Raw genomic sequence first — 12,114 nt, forward strand, 5'->3', positions numbered from 1 at the left:
AGTGTGTTTTTTAAAAAATATATATTTTTGTTTCTCAACTGTCATCATTGACGATGAATGATACTTTTGTATTCATGAATGTTTTAACAAGATTGAATCCAGCTCCACAAAGGCATTTGTGGCTGGGTTTACTCTGGCACTGTTTCTAAGGTTTGATTAGGTGGTTTCAAACAATGAAAAGAACATGCAGAATTCAATATTTCCCCGTTTAGATAACCAGACAGGTATCAGAACGAGTTGAATTCAGTCAGTGTGTTAAAAACGGTTTTCTTATTTAATCAACCTCCTAAATTAATCTTGTCTTTCATAAATAAAGCAATAAAAGACAGTCTTAACAGTCATGTAAAGGTTCTTGACAGGGTTAAAAAGTCCCCGTCAGCATTTATTCCCAGTTGTTTCCAATGTGTTAAGAGATTTCCCCTGATTCTTGTGAATTCTGTTTGTTGGGATACAAACTAATGATCGGTTGTTTAAAATACAAGATCCATCAGTTTATCAGAGATGGATACAAATCAGTCATGACAGAAATGTAATGGAAAGTGAGTTTAAAGTAGAGATCAAAAGCTTTATTGAACATTCTAAGCATAGGAACCTCCTTTACACTGTTGCTTTTCATAAAGATGTGTTGATTTTCTTTTTAATTATTTAAAAAAAATTAATTTAAACCTTTTAAAATATGTGCAAAAAAACACTTCACCTATTTTTAACATTCTATTGATAATTGTAATGACTAGTAAACATTTACTAAAATGCTAAATCAATTCTATTTTATTTTACGTAGAATAGGTCAAGACCCGAGGCTCTATGGTGAAAGGCCATCTGCCTTGACCCTTGGGTAGAGACACACACACGCACGCGCACACACACACACACACACACACACACAAAGTTTCCCGGTAGACTAGACCTATAGCAGCATATCTAGGGGCTGGTCCAAGGCAAACCTGACTTTGAGCTTTAGCAAAGAGGAACGTTTTAAATCTACCCTTAAATGTGGCGACCGTGACAGTTTCCCAAACGAAAACTAGGTTTAACTCCCATTTTACTTTTAGAGACTCTAGGAACCACAAGTAAACCTGCATTCTGAGAAGACAGGGTTCTAGTCGGGTAATACTGTACTAAGAGCTCTAAATATGATACAACGGTGCCTGACAATTAAGAGCTTTGTAAGCCAGGGGAAGAATTTTAAATTATATTCTAGATTTTGCAGGGAGCCAGTGCAGCGAAGCTTATTTGGGAGACATATCTCTTTCCCTAGTTCTTGTCAGTACAGGAGCTGCAGCCCTCTGGACCACTTGGAGACTCTTAACAGACTTATTGAAGAAGCCTGATAATGAGGAGTTGCAATGGTCCAGCCTAGAAATAACAAATCATTTGTTACTTCCAGGCTTTGTTGCAGCATACATTCTGATTAAAGCCAATTTAATCTAATAGTATAGTATGCAGTGCTAAGGCATTATCAACGTTCACATGAATATTGAAATCTCCTATATGATTACTTTATCAGATATAATTACTAAACTTGACAGAAACTCTGAGAATTCCGATTACACTTCTGAATGGGAAACCCGGGGCAATTGGCTGTATTGTTGTCCAGGTTGGGTGTGAAAGACTAAGAACAAGACTTTCAATTGAGTTTATGGATACGTTCAGGTTGAGGGTTGATTGATAATTGGCCTGAGTCAAAAATGGCTACAACTTCCCCTTCTCGGCCGCTTCCTCAAGGAGTATTAATATGAGGGGGGTTAATTTAGGCTAACATAATCTTCATAACACAGCCAGGTTTCAGTCAGACAGAATAAACCAATATGATTATCCAATATTAAATCACTTACTGACATTTGCATGATCTGATGTTTAAAAGTCCACATGTTTGTGGGATAATGGCTGGATGACTGCCCCAGAGGGAGTGCAGAGAAGTGTGAAAGACTGCAACTCTGCTTCCTTGGTCTCAGTTCTGGCTTGTCATGGATTTAGGGTCACTAATAAACTCAGGTCAGGTTTCCAGATGTGAGAGCGGCTCCATCCAAAGTAGGATGAATGCTGTCTTTACTAATCAGACCAGGTTTTAAATGTGTAAACACCCAGGGGTGCAGATTCGATGTCAGGATTGCCCCCCCCCCTTTTTTTTTTTTGCCCGTATGCGACTCATACCATGCCACCATAAATCACAACTCCGTAGAGGCTCGCCATAACATTCAAAAAGTAATGCCCAGGAAATGATTGACTGTTCTAACCTTTCTTGTTTAAACAGCCAGCATATCACTGCTTACTTAACTGTTATATTAGTATAATACTTATTTTAAGGGTCTCTGGCATGTAACGTCGACTCACTCCCAATTCTTCTCACCATCTTCCTTTTCTCCCAGTGTATGGGACTACTTTATGCATGATTAATTGATGGATGGATGAATATCAAAATATGAAGTCCCAACCTGGTTGTGTAAACTGATCATGCTTTTACAATGACAGTTAAAGTTTGATAACAGTATGCCCCGGGATCTGCACCCATAGATGAGCTGCATACTGCTAATTACAATTATCTTTCCTTCTGCAAACCCTGTATCATCTGAATCTTAGCTAAGAGAGCCCTCCTCCAACCCCAACACCAATGAGAATCCTGTCCGCTCCTTTCAGACACCTCCCCCCTCCCTCCCTTCCTTCCTTCCTTCCTTCTCCCTCCTGTTCTCTTCAACGGTCCTCCTCTCCGGTGGTCCCTTGGTCAGTCAGCATCACTCACTTTCTGACCTACAGCACAGGACTACGCTCAGCCCCACAGAGGAACATGCTGCTTCAGAAACTGGTACGGTAAGAGTCCATGTCGAGTTGTTTTGCTGCGGGTCACTGCAAAGTGTAGCCGGGACATCGCTGTGCGTAATTACGCGTTTGATCGCGTATTTTGGTAGTTTGCGTTATTCATTGCGGCCGAATGGGCATTTTCCTGGTTTTATTAGCTTTTTTCCCTCCCAACATCCCCCATCTCTCCTCTTTCCTTCCTGTTGCTATAAAGCATTTGCAGAACAATTGCAGATTCGTCAAACTATCAAAGGCCATTGTTATGCGGATGCGGGTGGTCCCTTTGAACTAAGCATCGCACCAGACAATTCATCTTGAAAAATGCAGTCAGCATGACCTGTGTAGACCGATTCCAATAAAGGAAGACCTTTATGAATCTGGGGTTTGTTGTGTCCTCAGCTTTGGTTTTAATGCCTCACAAACTTTTAAAAGTATAAAGTTGTGGATTAATTTTTGAGCCGTCACACCTCTACAGAAGACTTGTGACTGTTTATTTTCTCTAAAATAGTGAACTAGGATAGAACGACAACACATTCACATCTACATAATAATCACGCCAAATTTAAACCCAACCAAAAGAGTGTTATATATACATGGTCAGGAAGACCTGGCAGGCTTTGTATAAGAATATTGAAAAAGTATAGTCTAATAAACGGCTGTTGTTCATGTTATTTCTGTTTTGTTGCTCTCTAACGGAGAACAGACCCTTATGATTGTTGATTAGCCTAAAAGAGCAGTCATATAAATGTCTTTTCTAATGTAAGATATGGTTGTTGTCTCAGTTTGTTTGGATCCTGTCAGTCCTGTGTGGCACTGATGTGTGCATGGGATTCGTCTACGACCGGCCCAGACGCTCAGGAGAGGACGGGACTTCAGCCAAGACAGAGTGTGAGTACACTGGTCTTGTTACTGGAAAACATAGAGAACATCTCTGAACTGCTTGACCCTGAACTGGCAAGCATTCACACTGAGGTGGCCTTGGAAAAAAAACAAATCACTGAATTCTTCCCACCTTCGGGGTGGCTATTCTCTAAGTGACTTTAACTGCTAACCTCCTTGTGGATTGAAGGCAGAAAAAAAAGTTTCCTTTAAGAATCAGTAAAGTATGCAATTGACAAGAGGGAGCAGTGAGAATATGCTACGCCAAACTGCTATTACTAAGGCATAAACATACAATACATTAGAAAAGTTATGAGGTAGAACGGTAATATAGATATGTGCAAACTCACCATGTGTAATGTTATTTAAGGAGCAAAACAGAGTGTATGGACAGAAACTATAGATGAGAGTTCTGATAGTTAACTATCACACAGAGGTGAGATGTTGTTTACATTAATCTTGTGCCCTTTATAAAAGGTTTGAAACTGCAGATTATTCACACTATACTGATTCATCTGCAGATAATTATTTTCATTTGTCGATAATCATTTGGGTCAGCTGGGATCGGCTCCAACTTTAAATTACATGTTTTGTTTGACCAACAGTCCAAAAACTAAAGTAATGTATAAATAAATATTTAGTGTACTATCACATTTATACAAATGTGAAGTTTTGCTGCCTTTTTTAAATTGAATAACTTTGATTTTTGACTGTCGGTCCGACAGAAAAAGCAATCTGCAGATGTCAAACTGGCCTCAAAGAAACTATGATGGACATTTTTCACAATTTCCCTGACAAATATATGTGCTTAAAGAGGAGTTTGAAAAAACAATAAAGTGATTAATCAAAATTAAAAAAAAATGGAAATAATTGTTAGTTGCAGCCCTCCAAAAACACATGTATAGTGTGCTTTTCTGCTTTCAAATGAATGAGAACAATGCAAAGGTGCATTAGGCGTATGCAAAAGCTTCTCAGAAAAGTCCAGTAAAGTAAAGCAAATGCACTTCAATTTAGTTGCCAAACTGTCTCCGTACAAGGCGATGTGAAGTGTATTTTGGACCTGCATTAATGTATCTTGGCCAAGTGTAGGTAGGACATGCCTAAAGCTACGCTCCAATCCAAGACACACGCAGAAAACAACTTTTGAGGATTTGTCTTAAGAGCACAGTAAATCTTGAACCCTATATGAGCTTCAAGTGCAATTATTCACCCCAACGTCAACTGGAGTGACACACGTCGCCCACCCTTCGGCTGTCTCTGAGATCACTCCTCTAATGAGCAACATGCAATTAGATGAGAACTAACTTTCCACACCAGCGACTACAGCTCCAGAGGAATGTCTCCTGCTCAGTTTATTTGCTGGGTTATTTTCTATATGAAGTATCTGCCAGCGCATATGAAATGAGTGAGCAGAGTATATAGTGGTGGTGGGGTTACAACGGATCACTGTGATCCTGCGAGGTTGTGATTGGGCAGCCCGTGTGTTTTTTCTTTTTTGAGGAGAGAGAGTGTGTTTGTGTTGCTCTACCTTGAGTCAATATTAAGAGAGCTTGGAGCTCATTTTCGACTTTTAGATTCTCAAACCCTGCAGGCATAAGACGGTAGAGATCGTCAACAGTTGGAGTCTATTTTTGACTTAGGTTCTGGTATATTTTGCTACTTTTTTGCATTAGAAGACTTTAAAATGAGTGTGGGTTTATGAGAAAATTAAAACATGTCGCACAACACAATGTTTTATTCACCACAGGTTCTCATCTATCTCACCTTCAACTGACGATGTTTACAGTTTCATTACAGGCCATCATCAGTCATGAGACTGCATCTGAGACAATCAATGGGTGAACAGCTGGAAACTCCATTCTTTCATTAAAATAAAATAGCAAATTCTTTACTCTTTCAATTCATTTTTTCAAATAAACAACAAAATGCTCAAATCTATTCCATCTCTGGACACTCATGGATAACCATAGCCCTGATTCTGGCAGTCATTCTAAATAATCGCAGCTCTGGATCATCATCTGGACATTTGAGCCACTTGGCTCTTGAAATCTGTTATGTGAATCGGCTTCAGCTAAACTTAGCGACTGTACAGTCTGTAAAACAGGATATACTCTGACCAGAAATGTGTCTGCCGTTGAAGTAGACGGACATCTTTGGGTTTTACATGGTTTGTAATTGATTGATTTTAATGGAATAGGGTTTCTCAGTGCAGAACATATTTTGCGTGGCGCAATAGAAAAAACTCAGTTTAGTTGCTTCTGTTTTAGGGTCCTGGTATTTTTCATGCTGGCTCACTGTCACACTGTCATGTCTTACTGAGACCCTGCTCAGACCTGGCATTAGCATGCTGTCTTGGGTGATCTGATCACATGCAGACACCTGAGTACATCTGTTATTAACCACACCTGGTATTAGAATGTGTCTCCACGTGTGATTGGATCTCACTTCCACACTCTATATAGAATTCAAATCAAATCAAGTTTATTTATATGGTACGTTTAAACTGGACTGGACTTGTGCTGAAATATAAACATGTAAATCATTTTCGTTTTCTTATTCAAAAATACATACTTCAATGAAAACTCTCTCTGTTGTTACTTTCACATAAATCACACATTATCTAGCACATAACAGAAACTTCCAATGACTAATGAAAAAGTGCTGCCAAAAGTCTTCATCAGTGTGCTGAAGGATGTAACTTTGGATGTAATATAAGTACTGTCCACATGTGATAACAAGTGGATCAGTCATCCAGGACACATGTTAATAACAGGGCCTGGGACACATGTATATATACCGTAATAGAACAGAACCATCATTAATATGAATGAAGTAATTAGTGACACCTCTACTTTGCCTACTTTGACAAGTCAAAATGTCTGCTGTGAAAATGGAGTGTAAAAGTTCATTATTGACTTTGGGAACCCAAGGTCCCCTTACAAGCCCTTTTCCCGGAGCTTCCAATCTCGTGTTTCATGTTTTTTTTTTTTGTCATTTTACATCTGCTTCAGCTTTTTATTCCACCCTAAAAGTTGCTTAGAACATTGCCAACCATCTGGTGAGATTATTGTAAGCCACTGACTGAAGTCTTCAAGTTTGGGTAGATCAAGGGTGAACTGGGTAGGGATACCTCTACAGTTAAGTCTTCAGTTGACTGCATCACATCCGCTGAAAATATGATTGTTTAAAAAAAAAATCCTATTTCTGAGAATAAATGCAATCAACAAAGTTGTATAAATATGGCATCTATTATAGTTCTTTGGGCTTAAAGGGCACAGTTACATTTTCTTTCCAACATGTTATTTCCATGGCCTAGGAAAGTTCAATCAATATTTGTGATCATGAGCTGCTCTCTCTCAAAGAGAGAGTCTCAAAACCTATAATGTTAATAAGTATAAAGTCTGGAGCTGAATGGGAGACCGAGTTTGTGAATCCACAGAATGTGTTTTCTTTTTTTTTTTTAAACCTAAATCAGCTTTAACCTATTGTAGTGTTGTCAGTTTTGAAACAGAAAATATTCGCATATACATTCCCCTGGGCGCTCTCACTGTCTTCTATAACATCTTTCACAATTCATTTTCCATGGAGCAGCTCCACACTTTATACTGGGTGTCATCACAAATTTGAGCTCTGCACTCTAGTTTTTTGGATTTGGGAGAGAGTTGTTCATTTTTAGTAATATCTTGGACTGTCTTAAACCGTAAGGATAACATGTAACAGGAATTCTGAAAATGGGCGTAGTTCCCCTTTAATCTCCCCTTAAAACTGGAAATCTGTCATTAGCAGAGCGGAAGTTAGAATTCAATCTCATGGAGCCGAGAGGATATTGTATGTGCTTGAGTAGTCTGAGACAAAAGACATCCACAGTTTTCACCTTGGACCTGTTAGTCCATAGAGCGGTAGTGAGTTTTACAGCAAAGAGGGTGTTGATGCTGTACCACTCTCTGACTCTACACTGTTACGCCAACTAGTTGGGCAGCATTACTAATTTGAAGTGTAACACCTCAGTTTCTTCACGTAGAGTACACGTGCATGTGTCCACAGAGGAAAGCACAAGCGCGTTTTTAAAAACTCCCGTTGGCATCTGCTGGTTTTCTCTGAGTCAGGTTGTTTTTTTAAGTTTAGGACAAGGAGCATGTTGTTAGAAAAGTAGCAATAAGTTCACTCTCTCTTCCTCTCAGATCTCCAGGATGTCTTCAGTTAACCCGGGGGGGTTCTCACAATGTGGGTTGGGTTCCATACCAGTCCACTGTCCTTTGGGACCCAAGTGGACAAGGGTGTTTTTGTGTTTTAGGGAACCTGTCCCGATAGTGAGATAGAATTACCACAGCTTGGGTCTCGGGAAAGCATTTAAAGTCTAGAAACTGTTGAGTTTGGCACGTGGCCAACTGACCTTTTGTCAGTTGTTAAAAGTTATTATACAAAAATAAATGCAAGTGCTCATTGTTCAGTGCTTATTTCTAGTTTGACAACCACACTTGTTGTTTCTGACAAAGAAGAATGTTCTAATTGTACAGTATTTATGAGTGCAGGTCAATGCATTCATTTTATTTATAGACATTTGAACAATTCATCCATTCATTCAGTTTTTGGACAATATACAGCCATTTGTTATTGCCCCCACTGGCCAAACGTCCTCCCAGTTCTCTTTTAATGACATTTGTGGGCACCACTGGAAGCTATACCAAAATCAGGGATTGTCGTTTAAAGACACAGTGAAAGTGTCTCCAGGTTTATATATTAACATTATCAACACAGCATTTTAACTGAGTATCATTAGACCATTTCACTATTACAGAAAAAGAAGCCTATGACAAGTCAAAACTATTATTATTTATCATACGTCATACAAAGGGCTTAATTATCATACAGATACGATATAACCATACAGCGAGGGATTGTATATTGTATATATTATATATATTGATGTACTCCATAAGAATTGAGATACCGTGTTTCTAGCAGCCTCTTGGGTGGTAAGATGTAATTGCAGGCGAGCCTTTCAAAGCCCTCCATCTTGTCACGTTCACGGTCACATTGAAACACATTCTCTCTTTCTCTCTCCTTTTCTTTCTCCTCAACTGGTGCAGACAGATATCCGTCCTCCATAGAGCTGGGTCTGTCAGACGTTCCTGCCTGTTATAGGGAAGGTTTTTGTTGCCACCGTATACGGGGGAATTGTTGGGTCTATGTAAATCATAAATAAGTCAGAGTGTGGTCTATACCTACTCTGTAAAGTGTCCTGAAATAACTTTTGTTATGATTTGGCACTATAAATAAAATTGAATTGAATTGAATTGAATAAATTCCACTCCGTCCCCTATATGTAAGCCTATCCATGCGCACACACACATGTACCTATTACACGTCTCGCCTTACTACAAGCCTGACTCGGAAGTTGGAAGTTCCCGATTTCCTATTACAAGTGAATGCAACCTAACCGCTTGTGACAATCTCAGCAGACACCAACCACTGTCAGCAGTGTCACTAACATGGCGGCTTGTACCCCGCGAATGTCGCCACCGCCACAGATATTGCTTTAAAGTTGTACTCCGCAAGATTTTCACCTATTTAATTGCCTTTTAAGTTAATATCTATCAAATACTGAATTAAATCAATGGTGATTAATCATATGACCCACTACTGAAAGCATTTGTTGCCTTTTTGCACCAAGTTAGTGATGCTGCTGACAGCGGTTGGTCTGTCGTCCAGATCGTCACAAACAGTTATGCTGCATTCACTAGTAATCGGAAATCAGAACATCTGAGTCAGGCTTGTAAAGGGTAGAAGTGTAATAGGAACATGTGTGTTTGTGTGTGTGTGTGTGAGAGTGTGTGTGTGTATGGATTTAAGAGGTTAATATATAGGGGACAGACTGGAAGTAGAGAGGTGAATGCAATTCAAAAAAGTTTACAAAAGAGAAAAAAAAAATACAAATGTCAACAAACATAGTGACCATGAATGTGACAAGATGGAGGCTCTGAAAGAACAGACTCGCCTGCAGTTACATCTTACCGCCACAGAGGCCGCTAGAAACAACTTATACCAAATCTTATGGAATAAAACTTTAACTCACTCTTTGATAGATAGTAACTTAAAAGACAATTAAGTAGATGAAAATCTTACAGAGTACATCTTCAAATACTCCAACTATTTATTTAGTCCACTTTAGCCTTTTGCTAGGTATTATTTCTGCGTATTGACGTTTTCTGATGTGCTTCAGCAGTGTTTGGAGACACCATAGCCCCACACGCCACAGCAGGAGATACAGCATAAAAACAGCATAAAAGTGTACACTCATTGAACCTGTGTCTCTTTCATCAGCTCGCTCTGCGTCTCAGTACTTGGCGACGTCCGGCTCCTGCAGGAATAGGTGCTTTGAGCTGGTTGAGTTGGAGCCACCAAACTGTCGCTGTGACAACCTTTGCAAGACCTACAACGGCTGCTGCTCTGACTTTGACCAGCTCTGCCTCAGGACAGGTACTCAATGATTCTCCCTGCTCGTCTTTTGATTTGTTCTTTTTTTCTTTCAATGTATTTTTTTTATCCCCTCTGCCTAAGTACTTCATAATTCAAGAGCAAAATGTAGCTGATGAAAGTCTTATTATGTGCTCTGCTTTTTTGGGCAGTCTCTGCATAATTAAAAAGAAGAATATGTTACGACTTAAACTCAGTCACATAGTTTAGTTTCAGAGATATTCCTAAGGTTGTCACTTTGTGCTGTCGTTCTTGGCAGTGTGTTTGATATCAGAGGAAAGGGACACTATGCTCTTGGGTGCAGCCTGGGTCAAAGAGGCCAAATAAAACAGTCTCACATGTTTTTCCTCCTTGGATGTCTGGCTTTTAATATCCATCAGGTGTTCCAACAAAATGGAAAATCAGCAGTGTTATGCGATTTTGAAGTGTTGCTGTGTGAGCTATAGAAAGCATAGGATGCTCTTAGCTTTAGAGAGAGAGAGTAATACTCTGCATTGAATCATGACAACAAATACTTCATGCATGTTTGAACAGTTCTTTAAAAGTTGAAGAGGGAGGAGAAAAAACACATTAAGTATATATACTCCCTTATTACTGTTAAGTTACTTTCAGTGTGTAACTAATTACATTTACTCAAGTTCTTAATACAAATTTGGGGAACTTGTAATTTAGTCTTGTTGTCTAATACTACCTTGTACTTCAGCTCAACAACGATTCAGAGGGAAGAGTTGTGTTTTACTCTGTCAGGTGTGGTTACTAGTTACTTTACAAATGAAGATTTATATACCTAACAATATGATGAACACATAAAATGTGTTGCTGCTATAGATTGCAGTCTCCAACAGTATACACTGGAGAGCAATGTTAGAGAAAAAGTTGATTTATTCTGAAATGTTCTCCTTTATTGTTCAGAATTTGATAGACTATCTGCTGTAGCTATACCACTGCTGTACTTTTCTTAAATAACCAATGCACTTCAACAAAAAACTTTTTTTTGTGAAAAAAGCAGTAAGCAAAGTTAGAAAACCATTTCCGATACCTCCCAGTTATTGTTGTTAATCTGGCCCTTGGTGACAATTTACTTAATTGTTGGACACACCCTATTTATCTGGCAGCTCTCCTGGTTACTTTGCAGGATATCAAGCCGCTCTAAGGTGACTGAAACCCTGCGACAGAATCCAGACCTAAACCCCATAGAGAATCTCTGGAAAAACCTTGGCGACAATGTAATGTCTAAGAAACCCACTTCAGTTACTGAACTGTGGAAGAGACTGAAGAAGAATGGACCAAGATCAAATCAGAGCATTGTGAGAAACTAGTGATGTCCTGTGGGCGCAGATGTGCTGAAGTCATTCAAAGCCGTGGCCTCTACACTTAAGAAAACATTGTTTAAATCGTCTCTTCTGACACAGTTACTGTTCTCTAATTTTGCTCACTGTTTTATTTTTCACAAAATAAAGGTTTTTGTTGAAGTGCCTTAGTTATTTAAAAACATGCCAGTACAGCAGTAGTATTCTATCAAATTATGGACGATAAAAACAGTATTTCAGAATAAATCAAGTATTAATATTTGTGCTCTAATGTTGACCAGTGTATATTATAATATATTTAGCGCCATCTCAACCCACTGCAGCTGTAAGACCCTACTTGCACATAATCAGTAATAATAATCCAATGATATAATTGTAAAACACTAATTTTCACGGCATTTTGTGTATTGAGTACTTTTACTTTTGATACTTTAAGTACACTTAGCTACAGTTATTTAAATACTCGTACCTAGGTATCATTTTGAATGCAGGCTTTGACTTGTAATGGCATTTTTACACAGAGTGGTATTTCTACTTTCACTGCTGTTTGCTTTGATGATGAACTTGCTTCAGTGTTTGTGATAACTGTACTTTGCCGTATATTGCCATTTAGCCAGACCCAACCAGACAGATCTAAATTTGTATTTCTGCC

General features: G+C 38.9%; 1 protein-coding gene across 1 annotated transcript in view; it reads left to right on the plus strand.

Annotated features, from left to right (window-relative positions):
- Positions 1-2,719: 2,719 nt before the first annotated feature.
- The window catches only part of enpp2 (ectonucleotide pyrophosphatase/phosphodiesterase 2), a 34,376-nt gene continuing 24,981 nt past the window's right edge, over positions 2,720-12,114 (plus strand). The window contains exons 1-3 of the mRNA XM_083918818.1: positions 2,720-2,803; positions 3,579-3,684; positions 10,000-10,155. Coding sequence (XP_083774944.1) covers positions 2,786-2,803; positions 3,579-3,684; positions 10,000-10,155 — 280 coding nt within the window. The 5' untranslated portion in view covers positions 2,720-2,785. The remainder of the gene's footprint in view (positions 2,804-3,578; positions 3,685-9,999; positions 10,156-12,114) is intronic.

Source organism: Echiichthys vipera, assembly GCF_963691815.1.
Source record: "Echiichthys vipera genome assembly, chromosome: 8".
In the NCBI taxonomy this organism is placed as follows: Eukaryota; Metazoa; Chordata; class Actinopteri; order Perciformes; family Trachinidae; genus Echiichthys; species Echiichthys vipera.